General features: G+C 34.5%; 1 protein-coding gene across 2 annotated transcripts in view; it reads left to right on the top strand.

The window, feature by feature from the left end:
- RFX3 (regulatory factor X3) overlaps positions 1-21,203 on the top strand; it is a 289,095-nt gene that overhangs the window by 205,468 nt on the left and 62,424 nt on the right. For both annotated transcript variants that reach the window (XM_060153464.1, XM_060153465.1), the window contains exons 5-7: positions 7,225-7,299; positions 15,686-15,867; positions 19,394-19,513. In XM_060153464.1, the coding sequence (XP_060009447.1) occupies positions 7,225-7,299; positions 15,686-15,867; positions 19,394-19,513 (377 nt within the window). The remainder of the gene's footprint in view (positions 1-7,224; positions 7,300-15,685; positions 15,868-19,393; positions 19,514-21,203) is intronic.

Here is a 21,203-nt window from a genome sequence, read left to right as displayed (position 1 = left end):
CTCTAAGAAAGTGTTAACTGGTGAGGTTAATAGAACAACCTGTATTAACAAGAAAATTCAATCATTATATAACTGTTTTTATGATGAGTAAAATTTAACTATTCATTCAAAAGTTTCTGTTGCTTTGTAAGTTGATCACTTTGAAATCATTTTCAAGTAATGCTTATTAATCATATGTAAACCCTTTCCTATTGGAAAGTAAATCTTGTTAACAGTAAATCATGTAGCAAATTTTAATTTTACAAGCCACCCCTCAGAAGATAGTTTCATTAAAAACAGTGATATTTCCTCTTGATTTATATTCTTGTTATATTTGTATAAAATGGAAATACTGTTGAACTCAGAGTGATAAACCTTGGATTCCAATCTCATAGTTAACACCTATGTAATCTCAAGAAAGTCCCCCAATCCCAGAGAGCCTCAATTTTCTGATCTGTGAAAAGGAGATAATATTGCTTGCCTTTGCTGTTTCACAAAGTTGTGAAGATCAAATGAGAATTAATGTAAAAAAGCTTTATAAATCATAAAGCATTATAGTATTCTATTTTTAAATCACTTTCTTAAACAGTTCTAGAAAGGAAATAATTTCTACCATGAGACCAATTTTAATTATAGTGGTAGTTGAATATATCAATCTTGACCTTCAGTCTTTAAAAAAGATTAAAAAGCCATTTCAGAGTCAAGAGAATATGCCTTGACCTATAAAGACAATGAATAAGATGATATAATTGTTCTTTTTCCTTCTGTCTTATTGGCATGTAATTGAATGACTGGCTGATGTTTACACTAAGACAAAGTCCTAATTGTCCACATATATCATATTCTATTTGGGCCATTGAATAGATGTGCATAATGTGTATATAAATCACATGTACAGGGAATCCTCTTTTTTGCCCCACGCAACTCATGCAGAAGTTTCAGCACCTCTCACTTTGAGATCAGTCTTCCTCTTCCTTTTTACTGAGGGTGATTGGCATTCCCCAACATTGATGTATCCTGACGTTGGAAATCAGGTTAGCTCTAAAATAATTGTTTCCAAAGTTACTTAAAAATAAAAAATTCTTTCTGTTAAAAGTAAATAATGGTGATGATAAAATTAATATCAACAATTTATGAAAGGCTCCGAACCTCTCCACATTTCCCTGCATTTGAAACTGAGGTTTACCTTTTTGACATCATCAACTGCCCCTAAATGAACCCTGGGCTCCAGCCAGTCTTGATTACTTGTACCTGAAGTATCTGTGAGTGGCATCAGTTTTACTGAAGATGTTGTAGAGGAAAGAGCTGAGGTTTAGCATCACGCTTTCCAGAGCACAGTCCCTCAAAGCCTCTCTGCACCACCTGTCCCCCCCAGTCTGTCCATTCATTTTACCAATGAGCATTCACCGCCAGTGTGCCCAGATCCCCGTCTCCTCAAATCTCTCAACCCTTCAGCAGAGCACTTAAACCTGATACTAACTCTGCTAAACAAGGGGCCATCCTGTGATAAGGATTCTCCTTCCTTAAAAGGCAATGGGGAGCTATAAATACCAATAATAAATAACGATGGGGAATTATAAATAATGGGCAAATGCTTTTTTTTCTTTTTACATTGTTGTCTTTAAAAGTATTTGCTGCCTTAAGGAAACAATAAACAAGATGAAAAGACAACCCTCAGAATGGGAGAAAATATTTGCAAACGAAGCAACTGACAAAGGCTTAATGTCCAAAATATACAAGCAGCTCATGCAGCTCAATATCAACAAACAACCCAATCCAAAAATGGGTGGAAGACCTAAATAGACATTTCTCCAAAGAAGACATACAGTTTGCCAACAAACACATGAAAGAATGCTCAACATCACTAATCATTAGAGAAATGCAAATCAAAACCACAATGAGGTATCACCTCACACTGTCAGAATGGCCATCATCAAAAAATCTACAAACAATAAATGCTGAAGAGGGTGTGCAGAAAAGGGAACCCTCTTGCACTGTTGGTGGGAATGTAAATTGATACAGGCATTATGGAGAACAGTATGGAGGTTCCTCAAAAAACTAAAAGTAGAACTACCATATGACCCAGCAATCCCCCTACTGGGCATATACCCTGAGAAAACCATAATTCAAAAAGAGTCATGTACCACAATGTTCACTGCAGCACTATTTACAGTAGCCAGGACATGGAAGCAACCTAAGTGTCCATAGACAGATGAATGGATAAAGAAGATGTGGGACATGGATGCAATGGAATATTCCTCAGCCATAAAAAGAAACGAAATTGAGTTATTTGTAGTGAGGTGGATGGACCTAGAGTCTGTCATACAAAGTGAAGTAAGTCAGGAGAAAAACAAATACCGTATGTTAACACATATATATGGAATCTAAGAAAAAAAATGGTTCTGATGAACCTAGGGGCAGGACAGGAATAAAGACACAGATGTAGAGAATGGACTGGAGGACATGGAGGGGAGGAGGAAGGGGAAGCTGGGACAAAGTGAGAGAATAGCACTGACATATATACACTACCCGATGTAAAACAGATAGCTAGTGGGAAGCAGCCGCATAGCACAGGGAGATCAGCTTGGTGCTTTGCGACCAGCTAGAGGGGTGGGATAGGGAGGATGGGAGGGAGGCTCAAGAGGGAGGGGATATGGGGATATGTGTATATGTACAGCTGATTCACTTTGATATGCAGCAGAAACTAACACTGCATTAACTAACTAACATTGCAAAGCAATTATACTCCAATAAAGATGTTTAAATAAATAAATAAATAATGAAAAAAGTATTTGCTGCCTTAGTAAAAGTACAATATTGATCTCTTCTTTGAGCTTGGGAAAGGAGAACATAAACAGAATATTTACTGGACATCCAGACATCATTTGACCCCTCTTCTCTGTTCTCTCAACCTCTTTCCCTAAGGGCTTAGGTGTGACTTTTCTCTGTTGTCCTTTTCAGGACACTGATTCTTGGGTGGATATCTTACAAGCCTCAAGTGACCTTGGGTGCTTAGAGACTCTCCACTGGTCCCTGGATTCCAACAAGGCAGCATTAGCATTTGAGTGACTGGAAAAGAGTTTGCAGCCTGTGTTTTAGGCCACATGTTTATCATAGTGTGTATCTATCCCCCATCAGGTAATAGGTGCCCTGTCCCCTTCAGGTCCTTCTTAGAGGGTTTGCTGTATCTTTTTTTTTTTTTTTTTTGCGGTACGCGGGCCTCTCACCGTTGTGGCCTCTCCCGTTGCGGAGCGCAGGCTCAGCGGCCATGGCTCACGGGCCCAGCCGCTCCGCAGTACGTGGGATCCTCCCGGACCGGGGCATGAACCCGTGTCCCCTGCATTGGCAGGCGGACTCTCAACCACTGCGCCACCAGGGAAGCCCGGTTTGCTGTATCTTTGTAGGAGCTCCACTGAGCTTTACTTTTTTTCCTCCTAGATGTGAAATACAGCTTCTCCCTGTTCCTACTGATTTCTGTCCCTAATTCCTGAGAAATCATGGAAGAGTTTCTTCACTGGTGCAGTCTGCAACAGACATGCATACTTTCTATATTCCAAACAAATAGGGGTTTCTTCTGCCTTACAGAGCCCAGGTATTTTTTTCCTTGAATCCACCACACAAGAACTAAGGTCTTCCTGTTGCCATGTGGTCATATTTGTATCACATTTGTGACCATGCCACTCTATTTCAGAAGAAAAAATAGTTGTCATAGTCTTTAATGAGCACTCCATTCTTAGTATGGAGGGAAACCACTTGTGCCCAAATGAGGGAAACCACTTACACCGTTCCCTGGGATTCTGTCTTTTGAGAATTCAGTGTTTGGTTGGGGGAGCTGAGTCACACCTGTATTTACTTTAATTCTGCAGTTCCTAACTGGTGACACAAGGTCAGACATCGTTTTCTCATGGCAACTAGTATTACCTTCCTCTCTTTCTTCGCCCAAATTAAGCTTCACTCACAGCAAAGCTCATGGGTGTCCCTGCACTCTCTGATGAAAGTCTGTTTTCCTGAATAGTCTTCACTGTGAACTACTCTCAGCAAGTGCTCAAACCTGGTCTGATTTTTCGAATTATGCTCTGTAGTGCCTTGTCATGGGACACACTGCAAAGAGGTCTTTCATCTTTCTGCTAATGTGCAGTCAGAAAGAAACCTGGTCTATGCATGTAGGAAGCTCTCCACATTACCTGAGCTCTGCCTCTTCAGACTTTGTCAGGCGTTCTGTTGGGGTAGCATCTGAGGCTGGTGGTCTCACACTTATAATTCCTATGGCTGGAAGACTTTTCATTGATCTCTATCGCTTTTCTGCCCCAGAAGCCTGCCAGTCCTCTAATATTTCAGTGGTGTGTCTAAACACAGTGCAAAATCCTCTTCTCCAGTTTCTGAAAGTGTTTCTGCAGTAGCACTGGACCAAGGGTTTCTGTCTTTGACTGATAACCACCCTCAGAGTAGATTCCCATTCTCATGGGAATCCTGTTTTAGCTGGCGAACGTGGAGGGTTTTAATTCATCCCTAGTATATTGCTAACGATATTTTTTTAGTCTTCCAGAAAAGACTGATTTTTCTAAGAATTCATGTGCTCATGGTGGCTGGAATGGTTATCAGTTTCTTATCTGCTCTTTCACATAGGGAGTTGTAAGTCTCACCCACTCCAGTAATGACACTTAATGCTCTATAAGCCTTTCCATGCTGAACATCTCATCTCAAATGAAACATCCCACCATTTGATCTCAGAGGAGTTGCCATAGCTTCTTATCTGATTATGAATCAATAGTTCAGGATCATCACGAACCAGTCTAAACTGCCAAGCACCATGTATCCTAGCATTAGATAATCGTGAAGAAGAAATGTGCACTATTGACGATTCAGTCCTAGGGTGATTATTCAGTAAGAGATACAACTGGGCACTGTACCTTAGTTCAGACAATTGATTTTTCAAACAAAAAGCTAAGGTATACTCATAGTCTAAAGCTTAATTAGTTTAGGGAAGAAATGGAAAATGTTTATTTACCATACTTATTTTTTAATTGTCAAAAATAACCACAAATCCTTTAGTCATAAAGAAATAAAAATTGCTGTTAACAAACAAAGCCAGATGTGGATTTCTCCCTCATTATTGCTCAGGTATTATATTTTTACCTTTCACTTAAACCTATAAAATCACAAGATACAGATCATTTTATTTTTAAGTAGACCGAAATCTAACCTCAAATTTTCCACACTCAAACTTCAAAGAAAATGTAGGCATTTTAGCAAATTTGAATTTTGAGCAAATTCTTCCTAGAAGTGATTTACAGTCACATGAGGATGAGACTTTTCAGCTGGCTTTTTATATATGTTTTTTTGGTTGGTTTTTTTTTTTTGGTTGTTTTTGTTTGTTTGTTTAGTTTTTTTTCATGTGGGCCATTTTTAAAGTCTTTATTGAATTTGTTACAATATTTCTTCTGTTATCTTTTATGTTTTGGTTTTTTGGCCGTGAGGCATGTGGGATCTTAGCTCCCGGACCAGGTATCGAACCCATATCCCCTGCGTTGGAAGGCGAAATCTTAACCACTGGACCGCCAGGGAAGTCCCGATATATGTTTTCTCTCTGAAAACAAGAGCACTTATTGATGCCTTTTTAAGAGATGTAATACTGAGGTCCTTTATAGTTTTAGTTTAACATTTTGGTAAAATGTTTACTCATTACATTTACATTACTCTTTCCATAATTTTTTTTTGGTTTGTACAATATCATTTTCTTCAGTTTATTTTCGAGTATAATGATGAACTACATTAACCTTCCATCTGGTAAAGAGTGTTGCAGAAGCCAATTAACTTAATTTTGTGATTAAAAAAAAATTAATCATATAATAAATTGTATTATATCATCTTATGAATTATTATATACTTTAAGAGTATTTTTTCTATAATTTCTACCTAACATTCTTTTCTGTATTACATTTTATTAACTCTAGGGAAGAAGAACAAGTAACTTGGGGAAATAACATAAAATTAAAGCTACTAATTCCTAAGAAAATTAAATTTAATGTTGACATAATTGAGACTGAACATTCTGTGTATAAAGTATTCCACCATAAAGCAGTTGTAAACTTGATGGAAAAAAAAAAGACTTTGCTTTGCTATGGATTTTGCCATCCATCTTTTTTTTTTTTTTTTTGGCAGGGGGAGGCAGTATGTTGAAATTTCAAGGCATCATTAATTTTCATAGCCAATGTAAAGTATGTTATCTGTGTTTGAAAGCATGAAATATTTTTTATAACTGCTTATAGGGATGTTGATTTGATCAGATAGCAAAAATAAAAATAATGATTTCTTTCCTATATAGTGTGATTTTTAATTTAACTGTAGTTAATATTGTTAATAGAATCCAGTAATCAAATACAGGGTGTTTGGAACCTGATCTTACAGTAAGTGCTACAGTGCTAGGAGCTGAGAGATAGTGATCTTTAAATATGAGGTTATCGAGAGTGCATCTCATTTATTATTGGCACCTGCTACTTAATTAAGGTGTTATGATTGCTCATGGTGTGCTGAGATTACACGGAAGAAAACTGTTTCTGTGATTGTCCCTTTTTTTGTTGGCTCTGAATTATCTTCTCTTCTACATTCCATTTCTGCTATCATTTCTAATAGCTCTGCCTCACCACCACATCCTAAACTATGATGTAGGGACCATGATTACATCTAAATGTGTTCATACTAATGACCCTCCACTTCCAAATTTTAATACAGGGTTTAGAGAAGAATGGATAGATTTAGAAGCTTTTGAACATTGATGAAGGTGTCTTTGCACATTTGCATTAAAATACTAATGCATATTAATAAAACACAAATCTGCAGTAGTTTTCTTTTGTGACAGAACGGAACAAATATTAAATACTCTTCGGGTGGGAGACTGTTTAGAAAGAGAGAGGTTACTCTCTCACATGTTGAACTACGAAAGTCAAGAATATTTTAACTAGCACAATCCTCTGGGGTTCCTGCTTCTCAGGTCTCCCTTCTTATATAATTATGGAATATTCAAAAAGGTTTACTTTTGTGATTGAGCTTATTATTAGTGTGCCTATTTTTATGTTATTCTCTGGGATTGGGGGGAGGAAGGAGGAAATACACATTTAGTGAGAGCTATTCATTAGCCACCATTGAAGAAGAAATTGAACTTTAAAGAATCTATCAAAAATTCTCTGGTGAGCCTTTTATTACTATCTTGTCTTGAGCCCTTTTTTTAATGACATCTATTATCAGATTGAAATGGCGATTGAGACGCTGCAAAAGTCTGACGGTCTGTCCACTCACAGAAGCTCTCTTCTCAACAGCCATGTAAGTTGCCTCTTCTTCATGTAAACTAATCTCTTGCTTGTTCTGCATGTGTTGCTTGCTTCTAAATGCTTGTTTTATTTATTTACTTATTTATTTTGCTTCTTAACCTTCCTTTCTCAGCCCCTTATGATCTCTGTATCACTTAATGGCAATTTTGCGCAGTGGAATATCTAAAAATAGAGCCCCCAATATACTACTTCACTAGGTTTTTTTACTGTTTTGGTACAGATATATTTCCAAGTTAATAACAAGCTACCAAATATTGGTAAAAAGTAACAGATGATTTAAATTTTTCTAGTGTGATATTTATTTACTGTGAAGCAAATGTTTATAATCTGCATCTTCGAGTCTGAGACAGAGAAATGGTCGTGTCTGTTTGTATGACCAGTAATATTCTTTAAGTGGAAAAAAGATTGTTAATGCCGAACCCAATGATAAACTGTTCGAAATGATTTATTTACCAGTAAGACTATATAAAATGAGCAGAAAACAGCTACCTAGATGAGCTCAGGTCCTAAGACCTAAAGAAAAATGAATCTGGGCCAAAAGAAGAAGTGAGATTCTAGATAAGCCATAAACTGCCAATAATTCAGATAAAACAGGATTATTGTTACTATTTTTTAAAGCTTTTAACTGTTACCAGATGCAGCATCACTACAACACCGGTGAGTGTAAGAAGAATGATGACAATTTGTGAAACTATAAACATTTTCATCAAATGTACAAATTTTGGGGACTCAATGAAAATGTTGATTAAAAATTATTTTGTTATCATGATTTCTGAATATATGGGAAAAAGTAAATAGACCTATGATTTAAATCTGTCTAGACAGTTCTGCTGAATTAATGTCAGTAACAATATAGTAAGAATTAGAGTTTTTCCTCCCAGCTGACAGTGTATTCTTAAATTTGGAGATAAAATTATTATTTTTAATTCTTCCCCATATTTTGTGACTGATAAGTCCAAAATTGGATCACCCAAGTGAAATAAAATATCATTATTTTTTTCAATAAACCTGAAACATTTAGCTCATAGAAAATGTTTCACTGTGCTTTTTAAATATTTGAATTTTCAAACATTTAAATTTTATATTCCAACATAACACAAAATACTTCCTTATGTTCTTACACATTTATTTTTAGATGAAGTGGTTTGTTTCTTTTTCAAAGGGAAGTATATCATGACAAATAAAAACAAGTTAACCTACTTGGAGAATGACTACAATTTTGATGAAAATTATAGATTCTAAATTATAAAACAATATATACCTTGGCCCTTCTTTTGAAAGTTTAAGGAATATGATTTTTCCCCTTTCTGAAAGTTTGTATGCAGTACATCACTCTTTTATATGTTTCATAGGTATATTCCTGCTGTGCTAGCATGAGTCTGTGGTTGTGTGTAGAGACTGATTTACTCTCTACTTTTAGGATGTATGTTTTGGGGAGGGGGTGAGGACCATCTGGTGTTTTGTTTTGAAAATGGCAAGGGAAAATGTTGTTCATTTTTAGTTGAAAATGTGCAGGGATATAAGAAAAAGAATCCTGAAATTTCCAGTTACCTTTTTTGAACTTTCAGACTTCTATGAAGTTGTGCTTTGATATTCAATTCACATCTCATTGTCATTTGAGATATATACTTCAGTAAAATATGTGATGTGTTTAATTTTAACTTGAGTTACCCATCTTAATTAGTATTTTTATGGACAATAATGTGGATATAAGAACATTTTTGTATATTTTTATTTGTTGGTTTTTTGAAACTTTTCAAATATTTTTTTATTGTTATTCTCTTGTAAAATTCATGAAGTAATATTTAATGTTAATGAATGTGTGAATTAAGCTGCATAAACAACAGTTACATGTTTGTTACTCTATGGCTTTGTACTTTTTATTACATAGCATGGCAACTCTTCCATACTGTTTATAACTCCCAGAGGCATTTCAGTATATACAGAGTGGGCATAAATGTTGCTAATGTAGTGATAATCTTTCTCTAAATATCTTGATTCACTTTTATTACACCTCTGAGGTACAGTTAAGTTTATTTAAAAGCAACACATTTATAGTCAAGTCTCTGGAAATACAAAGGATTCTAAAGATGGTTATAAACAGTGGAGAAGGGATCAGTGTTTTCTGCTGACCGGTCAGGTTTTGTTTCCACCTGAACCCATTAGAAGATCATGCTGTCTTTCTGTCCTTGGAAAATTAGCGATGCTCCTAATTTTTGTTAGATTTATCCAAGCAACTGGCATAAGCTACTACATGCATTCCAGTTGATAATCACCTGCTAAGGGTATTTTAAATTCTGTTAAAACCTAATTGATGATTTTCAGTTGTGTAGGAAAATTTTAGTGGCGAGGGTTTTTTTAAATTTAAATATGGCTAACAACTTAAATGTTAATAAGCTGTAAGTTATCTTTATCCCTTCCTATATAGCACATAATATAGAATCATTTGAGGTTTGTGGGATTCTTTGAAGTGGACATAAATTCAACCTTATAATAATAGTTCCCTGACATCAGTTTCTACAAAGGATCAATTTCATTAGGCAAAATTTAGGAGAAATTATCAATAATTTGTGTCCCATACTTACTAGTTTCAGAAGAGGGATCTCAGTCATGATTTTTGAGCTGAAAGTCTGTTGTCATTCTATTTTGCAATATGGAATAGATGGATTTTCTATTTTCTCTTTATATATTCAATTATTCACAATAATTTGGAAAATTCTTATTAGAATAAAATCAAATAAATAATCCCCTGTTGGTATAATCCAACTTGATTTCTTTGTTTTTCACCTCTCTTTCTACACATTAGAAGATTTAGTGAGGTATTAAATTTTATAACCCTTTTTCAACATATTCTTAAGAGTATTTTGTACTACTGGTCTATTTTTATCATCATCATGCTCTTATCATCCAGGTCAAAAATGCATGTATAACTTGCCTATTTCATACCCAACATAGTGCCTCATCTGTGACTGAGTAGTTACACTGAGTGCCATGTTGCCTTCTATTAACATTATTAACATAATGGCACTTATTCCAGTAGTAGCATTATATAGGCAGACAATAAATATTTATTGACAAGTGAAAATTCCAAGACAGTAAAGATTTTATAAGTTTTATCCACTGATGCACCCCTGGTGCCTGGAACAGTGCCAGGTACATAGTAGGTGCTCACTAAATATTTGCTAAGTGAATAAATGTAAGAGACAAGTATTAGAAGGGAACAGACCTTATTTTGCCTTCAGTATTCTAAGTACCTTTGCCAATCATGTGTGCATTTTTTGGGGGACTCACACGTGTATTCTTTGTTACCAAGTATGCTTCAATTAGGTGTATGTGTGAGCATTGTTGATAAGACAATGGTCTCCCTGCACACCATTTGAGTGAAAGAATGTATGGCCGAGCTATCATTTCCCCGTGTACAACCTTTAGTTTTTTTTATTTAAATATTTTTATTTCTAAATTTTTTGGCATGTGAAGATGTTATGGGTAAATGATGTGTAGTCTGCCTAAATCAAATTAGAATATCTTAATTTTCTTCATTGCAGAGTTAAGTTTAATTTATACTTCTTCTCAGTTGTAAATAATATAAATTGGCATTAATGGTTATATTGTATCAAATTTGGGATATTTTAGATTATAAATTTAAATACAGAAACATTCTTAAATTAATTGTTCCCAAATTTCACGTAATGTTTTTCAGCTTGTGCATTTTTAAAATTCCATTTAAAGTATATAAAAAGCTTTAGGCATTTATTTTATATACCTTTTACTATCTAGTAAATAATGATTTTTGCTGGTTTTAGCTACTGAAATATATTCAGCTCAAAGCAAAACCTTGTTTTATGCTTACTTTCTCTTGACTTGGCTGTGCTGTAAATATAAGTTATGATGGAAATAAGACCTGTCAAAATGCACATCATCAGTGAACTGAACTTAAAATGAATCCTAATGGATAATAATCCATCTGGGGGAAAATGCCAATGTTACATTTAGATGTTAATTGGGGAATGCAATAATGTATATTTTTTTAATTTGTCAATCAGTATTTCCCTTTGGGACAAATAGGAACTGTTCATCTTCCTTAATCTACCCTGATTAATATAGATTAAATGCAAAGGTTGAAAGATGCAATTATCTTGGTTTCTACCCTTACGTGAATTTACATTAGTTCATTAGTAGAATAATCAGGTTTTAAATATAAAGGTTAAAAGTTCCTATGGTATTTCATGGGCTTTTAAAATCATAAATATAAACAAATATTTTATAAGACATCTTATAAAAGAGTAAAAGAAATAGCAATAGTTATTTCTAAATTACTAAATGTTAAGGGTATTGAATTAGTGTCCAAATACATTTTATAAAAGAGGAAATCCAAGGAAACAATATATCTTCTAATAGGCATGAACTTCCCTGGGGCAGCACGTGGAGTGTATACCTTCAGGTTACACTTAACTGCCAAGTTTCTCTTATAATAAAAATTAATCCTTTCTTATACTATGTTTTAGACTCAAAGATCTGACAGAATTTTATCACCGTGTCAAAACTCGAAGGTTAAATACTGGCATGTAGAATGCAGATTAATCCCCAGCTAAATCTAAAAATCTTATCTGGTAGCTCCTAAACCAATTTCCACTTACACAGTCAATTTGTGGGAGCACTACTCCTGGGTGTGCAGTTGTTGGCAGGCTTCCTAGTTGGAGCAGTCATGGCTGCAGCAGAGCCACCTCCATCCTTCAGGGCTTTTACCTCCGCTTGACCTCCTGCCCTTCCCAAGTGATCTCCAGGCTTCTGGGAAGGAATAAGAGTTCCTCCTCCTGCAAGCAAAGGGCAGGGAACAAAGTGTAGCTTTGCTACTGTGAAAGTGATAGTCACTAGAATACCTGCATACCCACTCTTGTGGAATTTTTCAAACCAACTAATGATTTTATATATATATATATATATATATATATACACACACACACACACACACATATACACATATGTATGTAAATATGTATACACATGTGTGTGTGTACACACACAGACACACAAATACATATTACAGATAAAGTCAGATTTTTAAAAACTGGATTAGAAATGAAGAAAAACCTTTAAGAATGTAAAATTATGTAAGAAGATCAGTTTGCAAAAGAGCCAGTCCAGATTCTGGGACTTGCTTAGCCACTTCAGAGGACCATGTGGCCAATCCAATAAAAGCTTCGTTTTCTCCAGTTTATTCACTGGGGGCTTGAGTATATTATTCAGGCTTATGAGTATTTTATTTATTTTATTTTTATTTTTTTAATTTTATTATTATTATTTTTTTGCGGTACGCGGGCCTCCCACTGTTGTGGCCTCTCCCGCTGCGGAGCAGAGGCTCCGGACGCGTAGGCTCGGCGGCCATGGCTCACGGGCCCAGCCGCTCCGCGGCATGTGGGATCTTCCCGGACCGGGGCACGAACCCGTGTCCCCTGTATCGGCAGGAGGACGGACTCGCAACCATTGCACCACCAGGGAAGCCCTGGATCATGAGATATTAATAAACTCTCAGTTTTAGATATTTGTGTTTACTTTTAAGTAATTAAATATTGCAAGGTAAACAGTTAAGGCAGTTTACAGAAATTTTTAAGTTGTATCTGATTAATTAAACAAATTATTTTCATTTGATTTATATCTTATTAAAAGTATTTTACATCAGATCTATTTTATTATTTGTATACTTTTGGTTATAAAGTTCACATTATGAAATTGATTATTTTTCCATTTCTGAAAAAAAAAGCCCTTTAAATTAACGTTTCGTATATAGATATATGTTCTGTTCATTAGCAGAGGAAGAAATATTTGATTTTTTATTGATTTTTATTTTTTGTTAAGAAATATACCATTTTGGCTTTGACAATATGCCTTATTATTTGAGGATACATAGACATACATACAAACATCTGTGACATTTTTAACTTACTGGCATTGTTCGATGCTTGTGGATGTGGGCACTTCATTAGTTCAGTTGCAAAATATTACTGTTTTTCAAAAAATACTTATAGTTTTTATATGCTTGCCCATTTTATGGTGTTTTTAAAAAATATTCCTTGATCTCAAGGGATTAAATTCCTCATAGAATATTCCCTTCTATATTCTGTATTTCAATATTCTTTATTTCTATATTCTTTATATATTTAGAATACCAATGGAAGGCTCTATCTAGTATATGTACACAAAACAAGAGCCATCATTTGTGTGCAGTATGGTTCACTAGAGCTGCCCTAACACCATTCAAATGAGGAAACAATGCTTTCAGATCCCAGTCATCTTACTGAGGCACGTGGATGAAATATGTGAGGCAGGTTTGCTTTGCCACATTTTATGTGTCGTCTCTGTCAGTTGTTTCATAATCAACAAAGTCTTAAAATTTCAAAAGGAACACTAGAGACATACTGACCCACTGTTGTAGGCAGAATACTAGTCTGAGCCTTTATAACTGGATTTTCCAATCAGTTTACCACCTCTCTTTACACTAAATGAATATGTATATGTGAACTTATTCTATGTGTCATGTAGAGTACTCAGAAATCATGTGTGAATGCCTCTGGAAAACTTGTTCACTGACAGTAAGGTTACAGATGATTCATATGAAAAGAATTTTTTTTGACCTGTAAATTTTTTGGCCATTATAAAAATGAATGTTTATTTTGTGTAATCTTTTAAAAATTTCATAGGGGAGCGTTGTATATGTTCAGAGGCAATAGGTATTTTTAAATGTATTCATATGTGTATGTGGTTCATAGAGAACCTAAAGGCTTCCTGACCAGAACATTAATTTTATTTTCATTTTTAAAACTACTCTGCTCTGTCATATAGGCTTGGTGGCCATATTTTCTAAGCCAACATCAAGTATAGGTTAATGACATGTTTAATTACATAAATATCATGTAGGAATATTTGAAATTAAAATTGTTCTGGAAAATTCAGCTGTCACGGTTAAAGAAAATAATTCTGACAATATTTTTAATGGATTTTCTTATTAAGAGTCTGAAAGTGTAGGTTCTAAGCTTGATCACAAATCTTAAAATATGTAAGCAAAATGGAGAAATGCTTTAGTTTGAGTGTTCTTATTATCATTTTTAGTATGTGACTGTAAATTCTGGAGGACAGGAGTGAGGTCACATTCATTTTTACATCCATAGGAGCCTAGCACGTTGCCTGACTGATAGTTGATGCTCAGTAAAGGAATTCTTTTCCTTCCATAACTTACATTTAACTTGAATTGCATGTAGAATATCACCTTTTTATCACACCTTCTATATATGGCATGGAAATTTGGTTGAGACAAGTAATGTGACATATATGCTGCTTTTGTAGAAATAATAACTGGTATGCAAATAATCAGGAAAGTGTGTTGGAAACCAGATCAAGCACTGAGATGGTGTATGTATGGCCTTAAGAAAGTCATTTAAACCTATTTCAGTTCTCCTTTTATAAATAAATAATGAACAGATTGATAATTTGATTTTTCTAATGTTGAAACTCAGTACTATATACATAAATTAGATTTTTCTAAAAATTTCCTGCACATTATGTACTTTACAGATTATTTTTTAAAAATTCAGACGGGACAACATAAAACTTTAAAATGTGAACTATAGATTGAGAAAACATTGCTTTACCAACTACCATTGTAGTATGTCTTCCAAAATTATGAAAAAACATAGCTTTGAGGTAGAAAAACTCAAATGATTGTAGTAAATTATTCCTTTTCATTACACATATTTTTTTAAACCAGTCTCTAGGGAGTTTCTTTCTTTCTGGGGAAGAAAAGACTGAAATTTTTCCTTACTGCTTGTAGAATTTGTCCCAGTGGATAATACCATTATTGTATTATCTTGTATAAGTAAATTGGATAAATAAATTAGAATTCTATAAAAATGAATAGAACCTTAGTGTAAATAATTATACAAGGCAGCCTGCTGTTCATGTGTTGTAACAAACCAACACTAACGACATATTATGTGCCACGCTGCCAGGCTTGGTAACATGTTTTTTTTCTGTACAATTATAAATTATATTTATAACCAGTTAATGGTATTATTTGAGTTCCTTGAAAAGGTATTTGTCTCCAAAATAGCAATCAATACAAGGAAAATTAGTATGTCTTTATATGTGCTTGAATGTTTGAAGGAATGGACATGGTCTGAGGTCAATAAATGACGGTCAGCTATTTACACTTCTGAGAGTTTTCAAAGTCAGATTACACAGTCCTCTGAATTACAACAGTTTACCTATTACATGGCTTGAGGAAGATCTTCTGAGTGTTTCTGTGTATTACAGTTGCAGTGTCTTAGAGACATTTTGGTGAATGATTTGGTTTCTCTGTGTTTACCCTGTCTTGTTTATACTAGCTCCAGTGGCTGTTGGACAATTACGAGACAGCAGAAGGAGTGAGCCTTCCCAGAAGCACTCTTTACAACCACTACCTACGACACTGTCAGGAACACAAACTGGACCCAGTCAATGCTGCTTCTTTTGGAAAACTTATAAGGTCAATTTTTATGGGGCTACGAACCAGGAGATTGGGAACCAGGTTAGTACTAAAAATAGTATCATAAACTAATCTCCCTTTTTTAAACTATAGCTTTAAACAATATAGTTCAGTATATTGTTTGGGCAAAAGTACTTGATTACAGATAACATATAAAGAAAAACTAAAGAAAGCTCAGTTTATAAAATCCCCCAGGAAAAGGAAAGGTCATTATTCACTGAAAACTGCCATTCCAGTATGATGCATTGTCCTACTAAACATCAGCAGAGTAAACAAAGCTTTGAGAAAAACTGATTCTCAAATCACATAGAAATGAGCAGACCAAGCTATTAATGGAAGATTTATATATGATACTTTAAAAATTAGTATATATCACTGTCTTCTCTTTTGAAGAATAACTGTACTAAAGATGATGAGTAAAGTGACAAAGTTAAGTGGAAAACTGTGTATCTCTTGACTTGCAAAATTACTTTGAAATGTCTTTATAAAAAACTCCTGTATTTGAATAGAGTAAAAATTAAAGCTGAGTTTTTCATTTCATTTCTGGAGACCAATTAAAAATAATTTAGTGAACTTGCAGATTTGAGGTGTTTGAAGCTCTCAGTTAATGACCTGGTCCTTTTTAACTTCTTATTGGCCTTTTTAAAACTCTTGATTGTGAAGCCATGCATCTATGGAAGTAAAAATATAGTATAGTTCCATTGCAGAGAAACTAGTAATGTGAAGAAGACTTACTTTCTCTATTCCCTTCCTTTGTAAATATATATGAGTGTTTTTACTAATCAAAATATGCTGAAAATAATACTTAGAACTATAGAGCTTCATTTTTGCCTTTCTATAATTTTTACAAGTTATCATAACAAATATTTTGAATAGCTGAGCAGAATGATATGGATGTTTTTGATTTCCTAAATCTTATAAAATCCATATTTAGAAGTATAAAAATAAAGATCCTATACTGTATATGACAGATGATATACCTTTAATGAGTTATAAGTCACAGCCTCATAGTATTCTAGTAAAGCTTTTTAAATATTCTTAATAAAATAAACAGCCTCAGTAATTGACTTCACTATAAATTTATACAAAAAAAAAGGAGTGTGGCCATTTTATGATATTTACAAGGTCTATATGTAGTCAAAGTGTGAATATTAAGTGATTGTACAGCTTTCAGATTGCTGGAGGTTCGGTTCTCTCATAAATGTATTTTCTTCTATCTGTACTTGAAAGGATAGTAGTATATTTTAAACTGAAGAATATGATTGTTTATTTGGAGTAAAGGAACTAGCTTCCAGTTCCTTGAAAAAACCTTCTTGTTTCGCTAGTATTTTTTTCCCCAGAACCAGGAAAATCATTATTTGGGGACCTAACCTACTATATCCTAGCTGATGGCTCAGTAGTTATGCATACTGTGCCAATATTTTGAATCTCTGGGCTTTATTCAGCATTGTAATAGCTGTATTGTTGTGCCCGTTTTGTTACTGAAAGGGATTTCAATGGATCCTATTTTGAGGCTCCATTCAAACCTTGAAACACATCTTTAAAATAGAAACGGACAAAACTGGGGTTGTTTGGGTTTGTGAATGAGTAGAATCCATACTCTATGCTCTATAAGTACATATTGCAATATTGCAGCTTTTTCTTTCTGATGTTCTTTACTTCCCCCTCTCACTATGTAGCAATTGTGTATCCTGTTCCTTTTAAAATTGTATGTAGTGTTGTAATTAGAGATGGAAAACAAAGCCTAGAAGAATAAGGAGAAAAGAAATCCTAGGGAGAAAGTTTGAACAAATGCTGTGTTATGAAGCTAGCAGAACTCTAATGTAGAAAAACTGACAATGATAGGGGTGAAGTGCCAGAGGTTCTTTCTACCATGGAAACTGTGTTAGCATTCATTCTACTCCTCACCCAGGGAACAGAAAGAAAAGCAGTATAAATCATGAGGCAAACCAACTCAGATTTTTTTTTTTAAGTAAACCATAAACTGTTATTTATCCATCGATAAGATTATCTGGTGAATTCATTAAAACCAGAACCAAACTTCTGCTCAAGTTTCTGGAGCTAAGTAAAGGATAAGTAATATCACCATGTTTCTAAACAAAGGTAAATCAAAAGGTAGCTTTTGTTACATCCCATCTCCAAATTAAGTTTAAACAAAGAAGACCATGGAGCATACTGATTTCCCCCAACCATCTTCAGTGGAATAGAAAGAACCGCCTCTCCTCCAACCCATCCAAGATTCCAGTTTATAGGAAACTGGAGAGAAACTAGGTACTTCGTGTATTTTGGGGTCTCACAAGAGAGATGTGATTTTACTTTGTATCTTTGTCATTGGCTACTCCCTCCTGTTCTCCAGTTTGTATGGGAACAGTTTCTGGTATTTTTTGTTTTTGTTTTTTGCTGTATTCCACAGTGGATCTTGGAGGCAAGATCTAATGTCTGCAAGTGGAAGGCATTAAGTTTTCATACTCGTTTATTTTGCTGAAACTATGTAGGTATTCAAATGCCCTATGTTTTTTAAACTAGCAATATTATTTATATAATAGATTTTAATGTCTTTTCAAATATATAGGATTCATCTAACGTGTGTTCTTCAATCTTGGAAGTAAAATTCTGTTTTATTTTTATATAAAATATTGAATCCACACTCCACTTGCATTTCTTCTTGTAAATGAAAGAAAAAGTTGGAAAGAACACTGATGTCTTGCTATATATAGACTTGAGAAAAACTACTATTTTCTCTTTGCAAAAATTTACATGTTTAAAATGTTATTTTTGCAAGAATTTGCAAATTTCATTCAGAGTAAAACTTTGTCATTTCTAATAACAAATATGGTCTTTCTCATGAACATGAGGAAGTTGTGACATTTTTTATCTAGGTGGAAATTTGCCATTTTCACCGAGAAATTTCCCCATGTCTGTTGTGACACATCTTATTCAGCTTGAAAAACTGATATGAATCCACAAAAACAGAGACTAATAAAATATGCTTTGAAATCAATAGATTAAATGCCTGCTTCTTTTTTAGGTTTCAAAATATTAAATAATAGACTTCACAACATCTTGTATCAATGAAGTTATCTTAATCATCCCTGCAGTAATAGAATTAGAAAAATACAGGACTTCTCCAAGACAGTAGAATTAAGATTTTTTTCTCTTTGTTCTGCATAACCATTTGATAATAAATTCCTAGTTAGTGTGCAACCCTTTATCCTGTTAATGAATATCCTGTTAATCTAATCTTCTAAATTATAGTTAAAATATAAAGTTGAAAATAAAATGTAACTTAAATCGAGCAAATGGATTCTGACTAATATTTAAGCAAAAGTTTATAAGGAAAGATTTTTCTTAGGGCCTTGAATTGATTGATTCAGAATCTTAATTTGATTCTTCAAATGTAGCCACCATAAAAATATACAGGTGTCCAGAACAGGTAAATCATAAATATATAACATTAATATTTTGCCTTTATCTAATTTTTCCAAATATGAAATTAAATGGACATCCTGTATGATTAATATTGACTTGACTGACTTTTTGTGTCTCTGTTTATTGTTCTTTTATGAAGAGGAAACTCCAAGTACCATTACTATGGGATTCGTGTCAAGCCAGATTCCCCTCTTAATCGTCTGCAAGAAGACATGCAGTATATGGCTATGAGACAACAACCCATGCAACAGAAACAAAGGTAGACTCTGGAATTATCATTGACATGTCAAAGCTATGTATTTCTTTAGATGTTCTATCTCCTTATTTCTGAACAAGCAGAACAAATACCTAAGTGTGCAAGAATGTCGCTATTGCTGGTATGCTTTCACTACAGACAGTTCTCAAATATGATTTAGAATTTCATTCTATTTTCCAAATCTTTCACAATTACTTATCAGACAGCGTGTTTGTCGCCTTTAAGTAAATGTGACATCCCAAACTATTCAGATAAGGAAACTAAACACAAACTGTAAGGAGCATCTGGAGAAACTTGTCAGTATTCATGAGCTTCTTACTTGTTAATCTGCATATCCTGCAGGTCATTCTTTTTGACAGTATAAATTCTTGCAGAATGTTTGGGACATCTTACATTTTCTTTGACTCCAACTTTCCTAGGTGTATAATTGTAGATATTAGAGCTATAAGAGATCTTAAGCATTCATGAATGGATGGATGGATGGATGAATGGATGGATGAATAGAATCATAGATCTTAGAATTGAAAAATACATCAGTCTAGTCTGGCCCCTCAGCCTTGTGGCAGTCAAAGCATGAAGACCCCTGTTTTTTCAGATAAATCCCAGAGAGGTTAAATGATTTGTACAAGCCCATAATGCTGCTACATAGCCACGGGCCTTCTGTCTCCTGTGACTTATATCACAGTTTGGAGTAAAGTGAAAAATCTTTCCCTCTTTACCAGTATAGCTCAACCATGACAGTAGCTACAGTTTTTCTTTTCAATTGAACATGCAAAATTAGGTAGGAGAAAGGAGGACTGCACCTGGTGCAGTTGGCCTAATCCATTGATCAGTCTCCCTAAGCCATTGATCTGGGATGGTGAGTCACCGTGGTGAGATCTCCTGCACATCATACTAGCTTAATCAGAAGCCTTAGTTCCAAGTAGCTGCTGGAGAAAAAGTATATCACACAGTAGTCCTTTATCTATTTAGTCAGAAAGCACCAATTGAGTCTCTACCATGTGCTAGGCCCTGTGTGCAGAGATAAGACACAGTCCTTACCTTTGAGGAGTTAAGAAATTAGATGAGAAGGCACATGGGAATTTTTTTTTTAAGTAATACAACCTAAGAAATGCTAAAACAAAGCTTTGGTCAAGGAACTATTGGAGTACTTTGCTGAACTATTTCAGCAAAGTCTGGGAGAGGGAGGATTGGGAAGTTTCACAAAGAAAGTGCTATTTGAGTAGGGAATTAGAGGGATCAGAAAAAGAGAGGAACATTCAGGCAGAGGGAATGTAAACAAAATCACCACCGAGAGGGTCCATGACGTCTTTGGTGAATGCACTCTGATCTGGTGAGGTTGATATTGCAGGAGAAGAATTGAGAAGAAGACTGGGTACTTTAATGGGAGATGAGATTTTAAAAGTAGTTTGGATCATAGATGAAGGGATTTGGTTGTATATGAAGCTAATGAGTTTGTTCTTTGTGCTTAGATACTGTGCAAGTCTTCAAAGACTTGCTTCCAAGCAAAACAATGACACTTTCACATTTTTTCTAGAGAGATTACTTTTTGATTTGGGGCAAGACATATTTAGTGGGAAGAGACTGGAAATAAAGACACTTGTTAAGTGGCTTTAACACAGTCATAATTTCTAGTGAGAGTATTCAAGACTGAAGAGTCAGTTCAAGATTGGCTATTATATAAATTATTATG

The sequence above is a fragment of the Lagenorhynchus albirostris genome, chromosome 7, assembly GCF_949774975.1.
Source record: "Lagenorhynchus albirostris chromosome 7, mLagAlb1.1, whole genome shotgun sequence".
Taxonomy (NCBI): Eukaryota; Metazoa; Chordata; class Mammalia; order Artiodactyla; family Delphinidae; genus Lagenorhynchus; species Lagenorhynchus albirostris.
Note: the sequence above shows the minus strand (reverse complement) of the source record. Positions and strands in the feature narration are given on the sequence as shown.